General features: G+C 44.3%; 1 protein-coding gene across 3 annotated transcripts in view; it reads left to right on the top strand.

Annotated features, from left to right (window-relative positions):
* LEF1 (lymphoid enhancer binding factor 1) overlaps nt 1-19,910 on the top strand; it is a 69,203-nt gene extending 49,293 nt beyond the window's left edge. For 2 of the 3 annotated variants that reach the window (XM_059817414.1, XM_059817412.1), the window contains 4 exons: nt 719-881; nt 3,515-3,622; nt 7,406-7,454; nt 8,111-8,145. In XM_059817414.1, the coding sequence (XP_059673397.1) occupies nt 719-881; nt 3,515-3,622; nt 7,406-7,454; nt 8,111-8,145 (355 nt within the window). Of the gene's footprint in view, nt 1-718; nt 882-3,514; nt 3,623-7,405; nt 7,455-8,110; nt 8,146-19,830 lie in introns of those variants that run through there. The other variant, XM_059817413.1, reaches the window with a different exon arrangement.
* The last annotated feature ends 396 nt before the right edge of the window (nt 19,911-20,306 follow it).

Raw genomic sequence — 20,306 nt, 5'->3', positions numbered from 1 at the left:
CTGCACTAGCCCTTAATCTATAAATGTTTGCAAACTAACTCTGTCTGAAGAAGAGTCAAGGAGGTTAAAAGAAAAAAAAAAGTGCTTTTCACGTCCTCGTTGAATTTTAACTCTTCTCCTATAACTAAAATGGGAGAGGTAGGCTACGGTTTGGGAAGAGTAATGAAACATGAAGCCATTTCTCATTCCAGTTGAGCATTTTTAGCTATCAGCAACAGTCATCTTGATTCAGACGTAATCATGGACCTGTCTACCTGTGGATGTTGCTTGAGTGTGAACTCACAAAATTCTGCTGGAAAAGGTCTTAACTGCAAAACCTGTTAGTAAAAAGCAGCCCTTTTGCTTAGTACTTGAAGGCAAAAGGCCTAGAAAGAAGTGGATGAGGAGCTATCCTCTGGCCTGTGGCAGTGGTCTTCTAGGGTGCTATGGATAGCCTTTCAAAAAGAGAAATGAGACAAGTGATGAATTTGGAGCCGATTCACAGATCAAATGTTATTTGCCAGAGAATGTCAACCTGACATCCTCCCTGAGCATTAAATTAAGTCAGTTCTCGGAAAAGATACGAAAGTGGATGGGACATGACCACTGAAATTCTCATTCTTACTACTTAAATGCTACTGTAACCACAGGTTGGCAATTTTCCATTGGGGTTTTTTTAGGCTGAAGGTAAATGGATGCTTTTTTTCCCCTCCTTTCCCTTTCCCCCACCACGTTTTAGGAAGCCTCAGCACGAACAGAGAAAAGAACAAGAGCCAAAAAGACCTCATATTAAGAAACCTCTGAATGCTTTCATGTTGTACATGAAAGAAATGAGAGCGAACGTTGTAGCAGAGTGTACTCTGAAAGAAAGCGCAGCTATCAACCAGATTCTTGGCAGAAGGGTATGTACAGGACGGGGTGTGTGTACTCACGTGTGCTGCTAATTTGTGTGTGTTTCCCTTTAGTTGGGTGTGATGGCTCATTTTCTGCTTGAGGTGCTAACTAATGTGCAACTATCAAATTAGGTATAGAAGATAAAATGTGCAACTAAAAATGAAAACAGTATCTGGATTTTCTTTTTTCAGCACTAGCAACATCATCAAATTGGTGTCTGTTCCACTCACGTCATGGTGTCAGCACCTCAGGCATGAAATATCCTCATTCACACATGGCAGGAGCATTCAGATCTCCTTCTGGGTCCTCCCTTAGGCTGGCGTCCGTCAGAGCAGGAGGGGATCATTCAAAGATGAACACTGGACGCCAGCAGAGGTGGAATTCAAAAGTGAATATAACGTGGTCCAATTGTGAAGTCATGTAGGTTGGGAGGGACCTGCGGAGGTCGTTGAGTCCAACGCCTGCTCAAAGCAGGTCCAGTTACATCGGGTTGCTCAGGGACCTATCCAGTCAAGTTTTTAATGTCTCTGAAGTCAACAGCCAAGTACTGATGATTGCGATACACGTCCCCGAGCCTTGCTAAGAGCCGTTTGCTTCTGTGGCGTTGTAGCCTGTTTTGTTCTTTCCATGCTCAAAAAAAAAAAAATACGCAGGCCAACCCACAATTACAAACTTCATGTTCGCTGTTGGTGGTGTTCTTCCAAGGGAAAGCAGCAGAGGTAAATGCCCGTTTTGCCCTTGACTGTCCCAGAAACGAGAAAAGGGATGACTTTTCTATCAATCTCAGTTTGAGTAGGGATTATTCAAATCCCCTTACTCAGTGAACCCCTCTTCTTGACCACTGACTAAGGCAGTATGGAGAGGCACTGCAACTCGCTGAAAACCCTGTGCTTTTAAAGTGGGAACTCAGTACATGACCTTAACTGCTACTTCTCTGTTACCATCTGAAGACTTGCCCCCCACCAGCCCCCAAACAGAGCAGAAATCTACTGGTACTTGTTCCGGTTCCTGCAGCCTTCTGCCTTCTCTCCGATGTTACCTCCTCTTAAAGGACATCTCGGTGCTTGCCTTTTCCATTCTTTCACGCAAGTCTCTAGGATCATGTTTTCATTCTCACTCCCTCAGTGATCGATCTTAGTTGCTTCATATGTCAGCCTTGTTTTCTTGGCCTGAATGAGGGCAGTGGCTTCTTTCTCTCCATTTTGGTAATGAATCAAGCCTCAGTGCTCCACTGCCTGCTTTTTCCACAGCTTGGACTCCTCCTTTCAAGTTACTGTTCTCTGTGAAAGTACCTCAAATTCCCCTTTTACTGTGGTACAAACAACGTATGAGTTAGCCAATATAATTGCTTGGAGATCAATTATTATCAAATGTTTTGTGTTCGGTCATCCTGGTCGCTATTTACTATTACCCTGTGCCACTCCGGAACAGGAACCACCTCTGTTCTCAAGAGCTGACTGGGCTCTCTGATGCCACGCAGAATGTTCACTGCCTTCCAGTTTTGGAATGCACGTGTGGAGTTTGAGAGCTGCAAATAGGCTGAACTGCTGTGCTCTCAGCAACACATCGAACTTGCCAAGTCAAGACAGACAAGCGCTTCAGTTCACATCTTCTGACGTGTAAGAAAATGACGTGTTAAATCATACAAATGTGAGCTGATGTGAAATCCTAGTTCTGTAAATTATTCTTGCATGAGTGTCTTAATGATTTCATGTCTACCTTTTTTTTAATATTTTTTTATATCTTCTTCTCCCCCCGCCCTCCCATGCACTCCCATGACTTGTTATCAAAGACAAACAAGAAGATACGTCTAATGCTGCAGCAGTGGAACCCGATTCTAAATAAAAGCCATTCACTCTTCTTGGTTCAGCTCTATGATAGGTGTTTCAACAAGAACAAAATGAGTCGATATTGATGTAGCTGGTGCCTTTTCAAATGTGCAGGTTGTGAGGGGGTTTTTGTTTGGGGTTTTTTAAAGTACATAAAAGCAGGACGTTTATCCCTACTTGGCTACAGAGGTCAACTCACATAATTTGGAAGACTACAGTTGTGTGGTTTCTGTATCTTAGAAACTTTTTGCAGTTGCCATTTTCTTCTGTTGCAACAAGAAGAAAGCAGAAAGCAGGTACCTTGAAGCTCAGTACTTAAGGTTGATCTTGGAACAGGAACCTGACGGTGCCCAGAAAGCCCTCTGCGTTGGCATTGACAACATGTGCGTAGCTGCTGCTTAAAAACAAGACAGCAAACCCTTCCATGGTGGGGAGCTCGCTGCCCTTTAAAAGCAGCACAAAAGCTTTCTGTTTTGTCAGAGCTAAAGGGTGCTTTTTGAGTGTTCGGGGTTTTTTTTTTGATTTCTTTGGGTTTTTTAAAGTAGCGTTGGGAAGGCATGGTTCTGTGAGCAGATTATTGGTGAGCCCGGTTTCCGTAAATGAGTTTTGTCTTGCTCAAGGCACTTGGCAGTTGCAGAGCTTACAAATGCCTGAAAGTTGGTTAATAAACATGGGTGCTTGTAATTCCTAATGAATTTCATTTTTGCAGTGGGGAAGGACTGAATCAAAGTCATAGAAACACTTGCTCATGTCATCCTTTGCCTAGGTATGAGTTATTTCCTAGTCTAATGCTGTGTTTATTTTGTTTGCAGTGGCATGCTCTCTCCCGTGAAGAACAAGCGAAATATTATGAACTAGCTCGTAAAGAAAGGCAGCTACACATGCAGCTATATCCAGGCTGGTCTGCAAGAGACAACTATGTAAGTCGCTCACTTAAAGGCTCTTTTCAAATTAACGTCCTTTACCTAACTTTTTTTTTCTTTCTTCTTCTCTTTAACTTGTGGAAGGTTCTGGATGGAGGGATGGTGAACAAACATATAACATAAGCCTTATATTTGTTTGCATTTCAAGCATCCGGAAAACTTGAGATTTTGTTGTTGTTGAGATGCTTCTTATGAAGGTCACAGTTTTTGAAGGGAAGAAATTAGCATGGAAAGGTTTTTTCTAAGACAATCATCAGTACTGTCTGAAAGCTTGTGTTCTACTGTACAGCTGTGAATTTTCCATAATTTTCTATCTGATCACTTGCTATCCAGAAATCTTCTTTAGACCTGAACAAAAAAGGGGTGTCTCTCTTTCAAGAGAACCGAAAGCCCAGGGGTCTTAATGCAAACTGAACTTCAGCTGAAAGTAATTCAGAATGGTCCATCTCTGAAAGAAAGCCTGCAAAATTTGTATAAGTAAACGTCATGATAGATTCTGCTTTTATACAGTTTGGTGAAGCTAAGAAGTTTTCTTACAACTACTCTTGCTTTATAATTAAGTATCAAACACGTGTCAATAGCACAGCTTGCACAGCACAATTATACTATTGTGCTTACAATGAGCTGTCAGTGTAGTCATATGTTTTGTTATGCAACTCGCAAGCTGCAATCCTGAGACTGATCCTAGCCTGAGATCTGGGCTCCTTTCCGTCCCCCCGTCAGCTGTGACACTATTTACTGTGACAGGAAGTGTACACGCTGTATCTGGCTCAGTTTTCCGTCTGTATTAGGTGGACAGTAGTATTTCTCTACTTCAGTGATGTCTTGTGGACATTAAAGAGTATGAGGCAGCTGAATACGGCGTTAACAGAAACTGCAGAAGTACCCAGCATTTCCAATCCAGCACAGCTACTGTTCAGCTTAAACAAAATTCTCATTGTAAGCTAGAGTCTCTTAGGGAGGTCTTTGGTGCGGAAGGCATTGACACAGAAACTACGTGATCATCTCCAAAGCAAATGCCTTGGTCTTGCTGACATCCATGCCCAGTTTTGGAAGCATAGACACTACTGTAAGCCCTAGCAGCTTGTTTCTGCCTATTTATACCGTCATCTTCCCTAGCAGATGAGCTGTCGTGACTTTAGGCAGGTAGGGTTTATTTCCAGTAACCAGACCTTGTCAACAGAGCTGTCTTGAAATACAGAAATACACCTGGGAAGAAATAGGACCTTAGTGACATACTCCCTCAAAACAAAGGGATTGCAATTGTCTTGAACTTACTTGCTGGAAAATCAAACCATTTTGGAGCCGCGTTAGCTCACGTTTACTGACCGTCAGCCGTCAAGATTGTCCTGTGCTGCTTGGTCACATTGACTTTAAGAACCTGATGTGTTTTGCCACAGCCTACTGCCTTATAGCACAGGCAGTGGACCTGCGGTTTCTTAAATGCCTTGATAGACATTTGGAGGGTGTAAGGTGGCATGTATGAATTGTCTCTTTGATGTGCTTCCAACCTACATCTTGTGTGGAAGTACAGTTCTGACATACTCCAGTCCTACACGTTACAGTGGAGAACTGTTATCTTCCTCTTGCAGTCCTCCTCTCTGCCCCTGCAGGAATGCCCATGTTTGTTGCAGTGGTGGTGAGAAGGTGATCATAGTAGTTCACAGTTTATCACTGAAACCTCTTCAGGTATATGTCATCTTTTTTTTTCCCCTCTTTTCATTTTTTCTAACTTGAGCAGTCAAAAAATGAAATTGCATTCATTTAGCACAGATATTACTGCAGTATTTTGAGAGTTGGAAGTGACTTAGGGGTGACTTCTGTTTCACGTGGCTGAATTTCACAAACAGTACAATTAAAAAACCATGGACTACCTGGTTTTAATTCTTCTATTTTGGCTTGCCTGGTTATTCAGGACTTCAGAAGTTTCAAGAAAATGTTAAGCATTGCTACTCAACTGTTGACAATATCTGTGTGCTTTTTATTATGTTTTTATTACTGACACCCAAAGTAGTCCTGCAAAATTGTGCCATAGTCACAAGAAGCACAGTGTTTTCATAACGTGATGGTGTCTGCGTGTGCTGGAGTTGTCAGAAACGACCTCATTTGGGAATGCTGACAACTAGTTTTCAGCCCAGCCTTTGCCTTCTGTTCCTCCGCTTCTGGTATCTCATAGACAGATCTCAGATCAGCTTTCGGTATGTTTTAGCTGCCGTGGAGAAGAAAACGTAATTTTCCTCACGTGATTTTTCCATGTTAACATCCGCAGTAATGCACTTTCCTCTGTAAAGAAGTCTTGCCTTGGTGCCTAAGGGACAAAGCATATAGCTGTGAGTTTCCCAGAGCCTTTGAAATCCGCTTTCCAACTTCTGGTCTTGGTCCCGGCTTTGGGAGCTCACTCACAAGGCATTGCCCAGCCCTGGTGCCAGCCTCAGGATAAATAAGGGCAGGAGCTTAGGAGTCAGGCAGGCCCAGAGCATCAGAGCAGACTGGGGACTACTTAAATTCATCTGCCATAGCTTCAGCGTAGCCTGTATTTGGAGCCCTCGCTTGCTGTCCGCCCGTGAGCGCTGCAGTGATTTGAGGCGGTATCTCACATCACCTGCTGCCCATCCCGTCGCCTTGTGGAGCTATAGCTAATGGAAAGATGCGTCCTTCCACCTCAGCCCTTCCAGTTTGTGGCCACCCTGCGCGGCACGGTGTACGCCGGGACACGCGTTGACGGCTGCCGGCCATGCTGAGCGCGGTAACCCCTGGCTGGGGGGCAGAAGGATGGACAACGGGCTGCAGTCTCGCTTCGAGCAACTGCACCAAGGTTTGTTAGAGCCTGTCCTGGCAGCTTGAAGGCTGCTTTAAAATATAAATGGATATGACTGGGGTTTTTTACAACAATCAAAAAAAAAGCTTTGACTGACAATACAGGACAATAAGGAGAAGTCAGATGGAGGAATATCAAAGTGGTAATTAGGGCGATGCAAGATGACTGAGGTTTAAAATTGTGGGTCTAAACTGACCTTTTGTTTGCTGAAAGACTGTGCGAACCAGGAGCTCTGGCTTTTTCCATAGACGGGGGTGCGGGAGAAGGCTGAGCGTGTGGGTTGGCACGACGAGCCCACGCTGGCACGCTGGTGCCGGCGTGGTGTCCAAGAAAGACAGCTGCCAGACGTCCCTTTCTGTCCCGCACCTCTGTCACGTTAAGGGTGCTCCTCCGTACAGCAGTCTGCTATTTGCTTACTGCACAGCGCGTTCTCTGGGCACAGCCATGCGAGGCTTGGCTTTTGTTAAGGTACGAGCGTTATCAGAACAGTTTTAGTTGGCTGGTTTGCACCCCGGGGACAAGTCGTGGTCGTCCTAGGTACTTTCAACACCCTGTCTGCTGTTGCCATGTATGACAGTGTAAGTATCTGAATGTGTGAAGAGTTCTTGTAAGAGCCATAAATTATGATATCAACGTACGTGTCATCGGATTATTAAGCGTGAGAAGTCTTTTAGATGCTTGTGGCTGCCAGCATTAGTTGAAAAACTGCCAGAAATAGTAATTCCATGTGGATATAAAAATGTGCGTTGCTCATGTGTGTATTTCTCCATAGATGCTGAAAGCAAACCTTGTTACCATTGAAACAGTTGGAAGTGGGTTAGAAAAGGTTGTAGCTACCCCAAAAACTGGGTTTTTTCCTCTCTCAGAGTCCAGATGGCTTTCGTTTCTATGGCGTGAGGTGGGGGAGCAGCGAAAAAAAGTTCTGTGCATGTAATGGTATGGTAAAACTTCCTATTTTTCAGGGGAAGAAAAAGAAGAGGAAGAGAGAAAAGTTGCAGGAATCAGCATCAGGTAGGCTGTGACCAACTCTTACTTACCTTTCACCTCAGGTATATTTTAGAAGCCAGGGCTTGTGCTATTTAATTTTTACATGCTTTTCTCTAACACTTGCTTCTGATGGATGTTTTAAGAGAGTTCACTTTGAATGCAAGCTTGTGAAAATGCACACAGTACCTGTCTCCCTTCCCTTACACCTTTCCTTGCGGCAGTCCTGACGGCATCGACGTCTTTGGCTGAACTTGGGCATTGCTGCAATCACTGTCCTGCTTTACCTTTGCTTTTCTCCTCAATCAACGTTGTATCATCCTTAGACCTAACTATGCCTCAAATACTGTGCGGGATTATTGGACACTGGAAACTTTACACTGACCTTTTTGCAGCCACTGTATTTTTTTATTGCTGTATTTTACATTTCTGTGTACACTAACAGCTGCCTAGTAGGTTGGCTAAAAGCATCAGTGAGGTCTCCTCTTCGCCTGTAAAATATATACAAAGAAACACCCTGTTTTCCCCAACAAAAATGGCTGGTATAAGAACCATAAAAAAACCCAAACAACAAAACCAAAACCACATCAAAAAATCCATGTAATACTGTAGCAAACAAACTTATTTGGAATGTGCAAAAACTCTGTAACAGGAATTTGTTAAAGGAAAACAATCTTCTACAGGTACAGGCCCCAGAATGACAGCTGCCTACATCTGAAGCATGGTAAGAACATCTCTAAAGCTTTCCTGATGATAAAACTGAATTGTAAAATAGGTTTTCTTAGAAATTTTATGCAATAATATGAATTTAGCAAAAATTGCAGAAGTATCATCGCCCAAAGCTAATGTTACTTTGACTACTGATGGTTTTTATACCGGCTATCTATTAGGTGTTCACCATTTCACTTCTTAACCTTACTATTTTCAAATTGACCGTACCTCACTGACTCGCTGCAAGTCTGCCTGTGAAGCACAGGGCTGGGTTTGTTAAGCGGTGCCAACCCTCCCAGCCAGCAAACCGTCACAGTCCGCGAGAGCAGGTTAGACGCTGACTTCAGAGTACCTTTTATCTGCTGACATCTACAAGGTGCTGGCTGGCTGGGTACACTTTTTAGAGTTATTCACCTGTATACTAACAAAACATCTGCTAAAAAATGGGACTGTACTTCAGTCATAGCAAGAATTTCTCCCTCAGCTGTACAGTGGTATTTCACCTGTGGTGCGGGTTGGGTTTTTGTGTTGTTGTGTTTCCAGCGTGTGTTTTCTCGCTTCATGTCGTATCAGCTGCACAGGAGGTGGAGTGACTAGTGATGACACATACCCAGGAACACCATCTAGTCTGCTTGTGAGTGCCCACAGTACCACAGCGAGATCCTCATTGCGCAGGGATTGTGTTGGAAGGCAGGTCCTTCTCTTCCTCTCAGCGTGATGTGTTTCTAGCAGGAATGGCATTCATTTGACGTAAACAGTTGCTTCTACACTAATTAACCCAGACTGCTCTCGGGAGATCCCCGAGAATTCTAGGAACCGTGCAAAAAAATAACACTTTCTAAACTCACCTATGCATTAAAACAGAAATCGGCTCTTTATCCTCTCTCCCTCTGCCTTGTTTGGCCACGATCCCCTTGGCACCCAGAGCGGTCAGCAAGGCCACCTCTTATTGCCCCTCTGCTCTGCTCGGACTTTCAGCCAGAGAAAGCCAAGTTCAGTTTGCTCTGTGCAGCGTGTCAGTCAGCCAGCACGATTCACGCCTATTCTGCAGTTAGGCCGTTATGCTGGTTAGTCTAAACTGGGTTGGGTTTAAGACTTCGGGGTGTGGGGTTTTTGAAGCTGAAGTGAAAAGGCAAAATGCGTGCTCTTTTTTCCTTCCTGCTAAGCAAAAGTTTTTCAGGCAAGCAGAGAGTCTTGCCCTTTGCAATATGCTTGAGTCACGCTGATTTTAGATGTGGATTGCAGCATTTGGGTTCTGTAGCCTACACAATAAATATAGCTGTAAAGTATCGTTAGTTACAGTAACTGCCATAAGTAGTATGCCTATTGAAAAAAATAAAGCAAGTGCTTTAACCTTGAGTTTTATAATTGATATTTCAGCTTAGTTGCCCAGGTCCATGATTGTTGTGAGTATTTTTCCCTTTGATGTTAACACAGTACCAGTAAGCAAAACGCATAATTTTATCTGAATTGATGCAGAGCACTCGATTAGGATCGGGATACAACTGAGGTCCAAGTGACAGTTGCAAAGCAGGGGATATTTGGTTCCTTGGATGCCTTACAATCTAAGGATGACTGCGTTGCCTACACTGAACTACTTTTGTTGGAGTTTCTCTGTTTACATTTTCCATAGTAGAGGATGAGTTGAAAGAGAAAAGGATGAACGTTCTGAGTACGTGGGTTTTCTCTTTTTTGCTTTTACCTCTACACCCCTTCCTTCCTTCCTTCCTTCCTTCCTTCCTTCCCCTTAAGCTCTGTAACAGTGTGGAAACTGTTGGTAATACCTGTCTCTCCGTCCTTGTGCGTTGCTGTTGACTCCATGTACGCGCCTGTAGGCAGCCTCACTAAAGGTTGCGTGCCGAGTGAATGCTCTCCACTGGAGAGGTACAGATGTGCTCTAGCTGGAAGTAAACGCGCAGAATGATTTAGGGAACCTGAATCAGCCAGACTTCAAAGTAAACTTCTGAAGGTTAAGACTCTTGCCCTTTGCAAGCCTAATCCAAAGAATGTTTTGCCCACAAGCGTAATATCTTACCAGGCCCACAGCAGAGCCGTTGTAGTCTTTACTGGATGGAGATAATAAGTTTGGGAATGCCGTTCAGTGAGTACCGCAAAGAGCTCTTGAAGACAGGAAAACACTAGCTTTCTTGCTCGTACGGCTGGTGCAAGGAAGAGGGGGAAGGCGGGTGGGAGGTCTGGGAAGGAGACAAGCGTTCTGTTATCTGAGAAGAATCAGAAATGAGTAGGTGGCAAGACCAAAGAAAGAATCTCGAGATCAGCACAAAGGAGATCAGCCAGGGCTGTAATTACGATGATGTAAGTGAGAAGGATGAAATGGTGGGAGGGTTGTGTGGTGGGATGTTCAGAGGAAAGTAACGGAAGAGACATGCAAACAGAAATGATTTAAGATACTGTGAACACTTCAGCACAGAACTGATTTTTAAGGTCGACCTTTAACCTGCTTCTTTGGCTTGGACATCATTGGAGCAGTGGAAGTCAAGGTGGTAACGTCAAGTTGCTCCTCTTCCCGGGGTTGTACACAGCAGCAGGCTTCTTATGGCTTCACTGCTTAGGATTTAGCTGAGTTCTTCAATCTCCAGCCTCCTGAATGGCCGATTTGTAAAAGACTTTAATATTAGAGTGCTTTAGGAATACTGTGAGCTGGTGCTCCAGTCTTTGCCAAATTATCCTGGGGAACTCCAAGGCATGTCGCCGTTCTTTAAGAGTTGTGGGACTGTCCCCAAGCAGGATTTTGTTTTCAGTTGACGTGGCCCAACACAATATTTGAAATAACTTTTATTTGTTGAAGAAATAACTTGTATTTATTCTCTCCTTTTGAAATCAGTCGAGAGTGGCATAAGACCTGATGATGCTAAAAAGGAGTTTGGGAGAGGCCAGGAGGGAAGGGGAAGTGAGGAAAGCTTAGCCTTAAGGACAATGTAGAGATCAGCTGTTGAGCACCTTTCAGAAAGGTGGGTGTTTTCTTGTTACTTTAAGCACAACCTTCTACAACTTGTAAATGGGAGCAATTCTGTGTTGGAAGTGGAGATTCCCCATTTCCTATCTGATTTGACTTTCGTAAGGAAAAAAAGCTGATCTTTAGCATCTCATGAGTATTTAAATCAGCAAGGAAATAGAAGGGTACTAACAAAAATTCCTCATGATTGTTCCACAACGTGGAAATAGTTTAACTTCTGATGACTTGCCATGTACGGTAATTGTAAAAGGGCACATCATTTGACGTATGGCAGGATGCAATTGGGAAGTCCTCACAAGCTACATAATTTAACATTGTGTTTTGGCGTATTTTCAAGGGCTAAAAAGAGTGATAGAGAAGCTTAACAGACATTTGAAAACCTGTGAGAAGTGCTTTTGTGGCTTGCAAAATTCCATGACAATTAGCATTTAGATTAGCGAAGCTTTCAAAAATGAGAAAACTTGACTAACACCGATTTACAGTCAGAAGCACTTAAAAGGATCAGATTAAGACTGTTTTAGCTTTAAACAATGAATTATCCATAACGTTTCAAACTTCCTACATGGAAATTAAAGCCAAATTTCGGTGCAGAAGTGATTTTTGGGTAGTGTTGTAACAACCAATTTATGACTGGATTATCTTTTCCTTATTACTTAGAAATAAAATGGAGTGAGGCTGTGAAAGCAGACTATGAAGTGGACCAATCTACAGCCAGAATACTGTGGAAAAGAACCACCTGATGACTGTGGTCATGGTTGACCATGGGTTTCTGGCCATCATCCTAGAAAGGAGATGCGAAGAGGATGTGGTACCTTGCTTTCTGAGGCACATATTTTCTAACCTGGCTTGTCCAGTGCTCTTGAAATTGCTGCTGGAAATAGCTGAAAAGGAAACAAACGCTCCACCCCTTTCCATACCTCTTGACTGCTCAGAAGCTTTAAACAGAGCCTGGAGGATTTGCGCGGAAGTTAGCGTGTGTGAGGATTCATGTGGCGATGGTGGTGCAGAGAAAGGTCCTGATTTGCTTTAAAAATGATGTTTCCTGTGTGACCCATGTTTCCCTATTCCCCATTTTGGCTATGAACGGTGGCCTTCAGCATAGGCATGAGGGACAGAGTGAACAGAAGAGAATTTGCTGGATTGAAACATTTCTATTATTGAATACTTTGGTTAACTTTGGCCTTTTTCAGATAGGCAAGGGAATTTCCAAAGACAAGGAGATCCAAAGACAGACAGATCCCCTCCTACACCTTAATTCTGACCTGACATTGATCCTGCCGGGGTGAAAGATAGAAAACCTCCTCTCCTTCAGGCTCTCTGACATCAAAAAGAACGTCAAAAGAGCCAACCTGAAGAAAAGCCGCCTCCCGTTTAGGTGGCAGGTACAGAAGGGCACTGACAGCTGCCGGGAGGGATGCGGCAGAGCAGACCAAGTTCCCCGCTTTCCTTTCCCAGCCTGCGGAGGAGCCTTGGGAAGCGCACGAGGGAAGGAAGGAAGGAAGGAAGGAAGGGTATAAAAGCTATTTTGGGTGCAATCAGAGACTATGGGAGGGATAAGGGTAAGTCAGGGTAGGAGCCAAGCATAGGTTTTCTAAATAAAACAACAGCAGAACGCTTTCAGCATAGATATGGTTGGACTTGATGATCTTACAGGTCTTTTCCAACCTTAGTGATTCTGTGATAGTGATTCTGTGATACAGGATTAGAGAAAGAAGAACAATTTTTAAGTATTTACAAAACAATTTTTGCAATCAAAGGGTGCAGTGCAGTCAGCTATGAAGCTGACCTTCAGCATTTCATGTTTTAAACTGACAGAGGGCAAAAGCAGGTAATTCAGCAGGTGAATGTCTGGAACCTGTTTTGTCAGAGATGCTCAAGCTGCAGATGCTGCTGTGAAGTTAGAGATGCCTAACGAAGTTTGGACTCGGGCACATTTACAAGTGATTAAAAAAACCCCGTATCGTTTCACTTCGGAGGGGTTAGCATTAGGCGGCTAGAATGAAGGAACAGTGGGATGACTATTGTTCTAACCCTTCCTGTGGGATAGGGTGGGGACAGGGAGTTGACGGCTGGGGCACCATTCTTCTCTGGATGAAAACCGTGTATTTTAGTGGATTTAGTAAACTCGCCACCAGATGGAGAATTGTAAGGTCATGAGAAAAACTCTGTAGAAACAAACTGTTTCATAAAGAAAACGTAGGATTTTGAAATGTGGTTTCATTCCCAATCGGAAGAAAACCACCATTTTAGTGTTCATCTCAGGCCGGGATTGCATTTTCATTTTTTAGTGTATTTACATGAAAAACTTCAAAATGAGAAATTGATACTGTATTCCTGAACAGCTAGAAAGCAAGTTGTTATGACATTGTCAAAGCCTTTCCTATTTGTTTCTGGAGACTAAGCTTGGGTGAAACCTGTCCTCTAATTTCAACAGAATTGTATTCAAATGCAATTCGGTCAAAGCTCAGCAAACTCTAGCACTGTGTTTTGTTTCTATCTGCCTCTGACTTTTAGAGATTATGACTGAAGAGGTCTTCTGATATACATGAATGCAAAACCAGCCATTCTAAAGACAAAACCAACCAAAACGACAAAACCAAAGCAAAAAGCCTAAATTTGACGTTGCAAAAGTCACTGCTAATAGAGCCAGCCTTCTCATACCAGTCAGTTCCTTAATCTTCTAAGACTTTCTACGCAAGTCATCTTTTAAATCTCTAACCCTTTACCTGCTCGTTAAGATAACATAACCCGTTTTGAAAGCGTGCCGATTGGAAAGCTGTGCAAGGAGGGAAGATCCCAGCAGGGCCAGCTGAAGCACCGCTGACAAGCCACTTCGCCGGGAGCCTGGCAGCCAGTCGGACAGTATGGGTTTTAGCCCGGCCTGTCAGGACACCGGCTTTCTGCTGTCGGTTCCAGCGGCGGGAGCCAACACCGGAAGCATTTGTGCAGTGAAGGCGTCATTGGCAGCGGGGTGCAGTGTGTGAGCAGGGTTAGATGCACCTGAGGGAAACGGTACCAGCGACCATCTCGCTGAATTAGTGTTCTTGCCACAGGCATCCGTAGAGCGGGATGAGTGGTAAGAGAACTAAGGAGGCTTAACTGAGCAGAGAGATGTAACTCCTGAAGTTGCTTCCTCCTTGCAAAAGAAAGATACATGTTTCTTCATTAATATTAAGTTGCATCAGAATTAAACTCAGGAGTTTTGAGAGCCCTCTATCCTTCATCCCAGGAATACCTGAAGTTGCACGAGGTAAAACATTATTGCCAAAATAACTACATATCACTAGTTTTATGGTGTGTGCATTTGCCTTGACACTAGGTAAGGCCACGTTTTGATGAACGGTTGGGTTTCTTCCCATGTGTGTGTCTTTTTGAGATACGCAACAGGAGGCTTGTGTATTTCGGACCAGTAGAGATTTTCTGCTGAGATGACTTAATTGCATCGAAGTGAAGTTGAGGTGTTTGAATTCTGTAGCGGTTTCTGTGTACTACTGTCCTACACTGGTAGTGTTGCTCTGTGGATGCCTGTGTGTAGAAGAGTTGATGAAGCTCAAGAAGATATTCAGGTTACATCTGACTTACCTTTGGTTGCATGAAAGCAACTCTTTAAATTATTCCATGTATTAGAAGGTTTACATGTTGAGATTGTCTTTCAAAGTACAGTGTAAATTCTAATCTATGTTTAATTGCGTCAGAAAAGATGATCTACAAAGGAAACTTTACCTACGTTATTTCTTTCTTTTGAAAGAATTTTCACTTACTACTTTACCAGTGCCTCATGTCTTTCCTGTTACAGCAGGTGAAAACTGAAGTAGCAATTTCAGTGCCCCTAGAACCGATGCATCTTCCTTCACAGCTCTCAGTCTATAAAATAAATAATGAAAAGTCTTCTGAATATTTATTATATGCCATAAAGACACAAAAAGGGGACAAGCCTATTTCTTCCTCCCTTGCAGATCACTTTTAGTATATTATTCCTCTTCGAGAAGCTGCTAGAGACAACTGTCTAGAGGTAATCTGGTTTTTATTATAAACATGGAACCTCTCTCCCCTCCCACCCCCAACAGGAAAAACACGTCCTGGGTCTTCCAAGAGGATCATTTTAAAGATTGTAGCTCAGTGATAGAGCTTCTAGTTTCATGCTGCCTACACTGGGGGCCCTTGATAAGAGCCACACCTGCTTTGGCCTCACTGACTTCAGCTGCACAAAGCGGGAGCCCTAAAATACCTGGGCGTTCCCCGTGCGGCGGCTGGCCTGCTCTGGAAGAGGTCTCTGACTCACGGAGGGGGGGTATTCCTGCTGTTCACGTGTCCAGCTCAGGCCAAACTAAGAGGACAGGAGTTAGGACTCCAGACCGCACCCGCAGTCAATGGAGAGGTGTTTTCAGAGGTAGTTACTTCAGGACATCTAAAACACCAGTGGGTAATTTGTTACTGGAGTCTCCGTTCACAGCTACCAGCAACGGGCTGAGGCTAACAGTAGCAAGGGAGGGGGAAAAAAAAAAAAACACCCAAGAAAAACTTACTACTGACATAGCTTTGACATGGCAGTATCTGTTACAGTTTTAGGGTACAATTCTATGTAATTTCTTTGGCAGCAAAGGCAGCTTAAAAGGTTTCCTCTGCTGCCTGCTGGTATCCAGCTCGTGCAGAGAGGGCTTTTTCCTGTCTCCCGTAGGTCTTTCCATCCATGCGCTGTAACAGCTTGCAGGACCCTGCAGCAAATCGGATTACTAAAACGACTGGGGTTTTGCTGGGAGGTGTGGGGTTTTTTTTCTGTTTAGAAACAACAAAGGTTGTGGAGTGTTTGTTTTTGTTTGCCCAGACCATTTCAAGGATCTGGTCTAGGCTAAGCCCACAAACCGTGGCACAGCTGGGCAGGAAGAGGAGCAGACTGCAGCGCCGGCATCTCTCTGCTCGCGCCCGAAACCCTCTCCAGCTCTGCTGCTAAAGAAAATACAAAGGGCCTTCACAAACAGCGTGAACCTTTCGGATAAATAATGACCCGGTTTTGCATACCCAAGTTTCTGGAGTATTGGATAAGTCCTGGCAGTAAGTCGAACGCGTTCGTTATGGACTTCAGCAGAAAATGGCAGTTTCAGCTGCCGGGTCCCTGGGTTTGCCATGGTGTTTGAAGTACTGGATTAAAAGCCAGGTTTGGAGACTGACCTTTATTCTTTTTTTTTTTTTTTAAATACATATAACTGCCGTTAGACATAGTCTTGTCTCTTTGTACAATTGTATGAAAACAACCTATGGTGGGGAAAGGTGTAGGAAAAAAAGCACCTGGTTAAAAATTTTTACTTTCTCTTGCGTTCTGTGAAGGGTTAGCTCTCTCTTTTACTCTGTACTTACTCCTGTACCCACTCAGACACTCTTGACTTTCTTCCATAACCTCTTCCGATTAGCAGGACCTGGGTGAAGCTGCATAATCCTCTCCCTTGTTCTAGAAAAATGGAGATGAGTTAAAAACCAGAGGAGGAGCACAAGGCCCTTGCGGACCCACCCTTCAATCCATCTCATTCCCAAGCATGGGGAGGACTTCTGATCCCCCGCTGATGCTCTTGCCCTCAGCCATTGAGCCCAGGCTTGGTAGGAGGCTTTAGTTTTACTGTAGTGATTCCTGACATAGTTTTATCACTTCAGTAGTAAGACTTTTCTTTTTGCACCGAATTATTGTTGAGTTTTAGTTCTGTTTCTTTCTCAAGGTGGGTTCCCCCCCCAGCCTTTCCTCCCGCAGTCAGATGTACACTGCAAATGGCACAGACAGTGCCTCCTATTGTGGCTCAGGCTCAAGACTTCACATATGTAAAATGTGACTTGCAGCACTTTCTTTGAAGCCTAACCACAGCCAGGGAGCTGTAATTGCAGTCTTTGATTGCGCCGACTTCACTTGTGGATTGGGCTTTGCTAGGGCTTGCCTGGCTTGGCCAGACTTCAGCTACAGCCCCCCAGTGAAGCCTTAGATGTGGGAAGTCTTCAGTCTCCTTAGCACATGCCTGTGGTTTCTTGAAAAGAATCCTGATTTGACCTGTTTTATATCTGTAAGGCAACACCATCATTATTCGTATTTTTTAGGCATTATTCGGTTTATCAGCGGTAGAAGCCATTTCCAGCGTGTAGCCTTTAATGTGCAGCTGGGGAAAGGCTGGGTTCTAGATACTCTTTTCAGGACAGCTACCGTGTCGTTTATAAAAATGGGAAGTAAAAATAGTCAGGGCTTCCCTGTGCCCGTCCCCTTGCAGAATCGCAGTAGTATCTGCAGCCTCTCTCCCGGAGCAGGGGAGAAGGGAGCGCCGAGCGGGGCTGCGGAAAGGAGGCAGGCGCTGCGAACGCTGCCTTTGGGTCGAGAAGGAAGCGATGGCCGCTGTTGGAAAAAGCTGAGGGCCAGAGCAAGGCCGCGGTCGTTATTTTAACCTCCTGACTTCAAAGACAGCTTGCTGGTAAGGGAAGGGGGGAGGAGGCAGGGAACCATCTCAACAGAAGAGCATTTCATTTCCTTCAGTGAAGTAGACATTCCTGGCTGCTAATGGGGAGTAGCTCTGAATCACGGCGCTTGTATCAGACTGCTGTGAACTACTGGCCCGGCGCCTCAAGGCCATTCCTCAACAGGAAGCTGAATGTTTTCATGTAAGACTGAGAGGAAAACCTTCCCAGGAAGAGCAACCTGGACCAAACCTTTGAAAATCCGGGATGAAAAGGCACAAAATAAATATAAAGCTGCAGGGTGCTCTCCCCAGTGTTCCTCTGCTGTTTGCTTGGCCTCTCGCTCGTGCTCCTTGGAAAGGTAGAGCCCTTCGCAGCTCTTTGATCCGCATGTGTTACGGAGCACTGTGCTGCTTTATAAAAAAAAAAAAAGGCAGGAAGCTCGGGCGGCTTTTTTTAGTTGGGACTTGGGCTGGTTTTATGAGGAAATAGGAACTGGATTAGTCAATACAGACCACCTCTGTTGAAACCACTGGTTCGCCAGTGGACTTTCAGCCGTGCTGTTTTAAGAGGCCATAGTGGCTTGAAATGTCCTTTTGTGGCTAGCAGCAGCAGGTGAAAATTATTCATTATATATCTGGGATGGTGGTATTTGGGGGGAGTGTCCTTCAGATTACAGCTATACAGGACAGTCTGATACAAATTTGTGCTTGTTCTTTCTACCTTACCTACTCTGCAGCTAAACTTCAGTGCCCTCAACTTCCCTTTCCACTAAAACAAGTCATGTGGGTGGCCTCTGATGGGGCGTCAACTTGGTTAGTAAGATTTTTGGGGCCTCAGCTTGCGCTCACTAAAATCAAAGGGTCCAAAATCAGTTTCTACCCTGGAGTACATCAGCCTGTGTAACTCCTTAGTCAGGAGCTGTACTCAACCAGTGTGGGCAAAACGCTTTGCGTTGTAATGGCTTACACGGAAGCTGCAGCAGATGGGAGGTGGGTGCCCAGTTAGAAATGGCCCTGGTTTAAATACTGCTGCTGTAATATTTGCTGATTAATTCTGCTTATGGCTCTTACAGGCTCAAGGAGTCTTATCTATTATGGTTAGTCTAACAGAAGTTTGACTTGTGGTTTAAACCATTTCTTCATAAACTTGTTCTGTCTTGCCTTGTGTGATTCAAGGTGCTGGCAGCGTATCTTCTTTGTGTGACTAAGCATTTTGTGTTTCTTCGGGTGAAAATTCACTCACCTTCTCCACCGAACTGCATTCCTGCGCTAATTTTGGTCATTCTCAAAAGCTCTGCCCATTGAACCCTCTACTTGTTTGGCAGCTGAGTAGTACCTGGAAGCCTAGAGGTTAACGTAGATTTTTTGAGATACCAGTAATCCTGAGACCATTACTGGAGAGCATGTGTCCGTCTGTGGAAAAAGGCCTGACTCATGAGACAGCCTTTGGGTGGAGTCCCTGTTATAACCCAGTTGTCTGGGTCAGAAGGGCAGGGTTGATGGTTGAGTTAGCGGTTGTGTAAGTCAGCTGATGTAACCCAGAGACCTAATGATGAAGAGCTGTTTCTCTCTGGATGAGCAATACCTGTAAGGCTTGCACTGTTGGCCTTTTCACGTGCTATAAGAACGTAAATCCTTCCAAGATCCTAGTGAACTTAACTGCTAGGTAAGAGGCCCAAGGCTTTTATGCAACTGGAAGATGTTCCCTACCCCACTGAAGAGCGGAACAAATCCTCTCTAGTCATGTGGCTGCATGGTAGGGTCAGTGTTCCCACAAGCCTCACCCACCACGTTCCTCTACCCAGCTGCTTACAGAAGACAGCATTTCTTCGTTTCAACCCGGAGTAGAGCTTGAGGCTCTGAAATAGAGGTTTAATTGACCTCAACCGCTGTAGTACCAAAGCCTGAGGATGTCTAATTTTGTAACAGGTATCTGGGTCAAATGTTGTAGATAAATGAAATCCACTACAAAAGGGAATTACTTCTGTAACATGTTGAATGTCTGAATAGCTTAAAACCCCACCTTTCTAGTTGGTGTGGACATCTATTTACAATGCAAAGTACTCTCCATAAATATTCTTGCAAACTTCAAGCAAGAGCAAGTAACAATACTCTGCACTTACCTTTGACATTGCAAACGCACATTCTACTAATACAGTTGTGTCATAGAGTTCCAGTGACCCATCATCAGCTTCTTGGATGGATTTAAGAAAAAAATTTAAAAAGGCTTCATATAGTCTTTATCACTCTCTCTCTCTCTCTCTCTCTCTCTCCTCTCTCCCTGTAGGTGGGAAAAGAAATGCTTTCTCAACTTGCAAAGCAAAGGCGGCGACACCAGGACCCCTTCTGGAGATGGAAGCTTGTTAAACCCTAGGTGTGTCCTTCATCCACACAGACCACCCCCAAGGAGTCTGTCTAGGATGTCATTCACCCTGATGTCACTGCTAGAGACACTGAATCATAAAGACAATCACTGCCAAAATCCTTCACTATCACAAGGTCCAGCCCCGATATAAATAGAGCAAATGAGCTCCTGGGTCAGCAGAGCAGCTTTTGTCTTCACTCCACCTCTGCCTTGCACTCTCAAGCCCCCGTCTCATCTGTGTCCGTATCGAGTCAGCAAACACAGTAGCGTGGCTGTCTCTGCCTGCTTCAGCCAACAGAGTAACGTAGACCACAGCTGCCCCATACAGCACATTGAGGAACGGAATTTGCCTGGACCAGGATGACACACTCAACCTTCTTTTTATTTAATGGTGCGAC

The sequence above is a fragment of the Gavia stellata genome, chromosome 5 (assembly GCF_030936135.1).
Source record: "Gavia stellata isolate bGavSte3 chromosome 5, bGavSte3.hap2, whole genome shotgun sequence".
In the NCBI taxonomy this organism is placed as follows: Eukaryota; Metazoa; Chordata; class Aves; order Gaviiformes; family Gaviidae; genus Gavia; species Gavia stellata.
The sequence above is the reverse complement of the archived record's forward strand: the minus strand, read 5'-3'. Positions and strand labels throughout refer to the sequence as shown.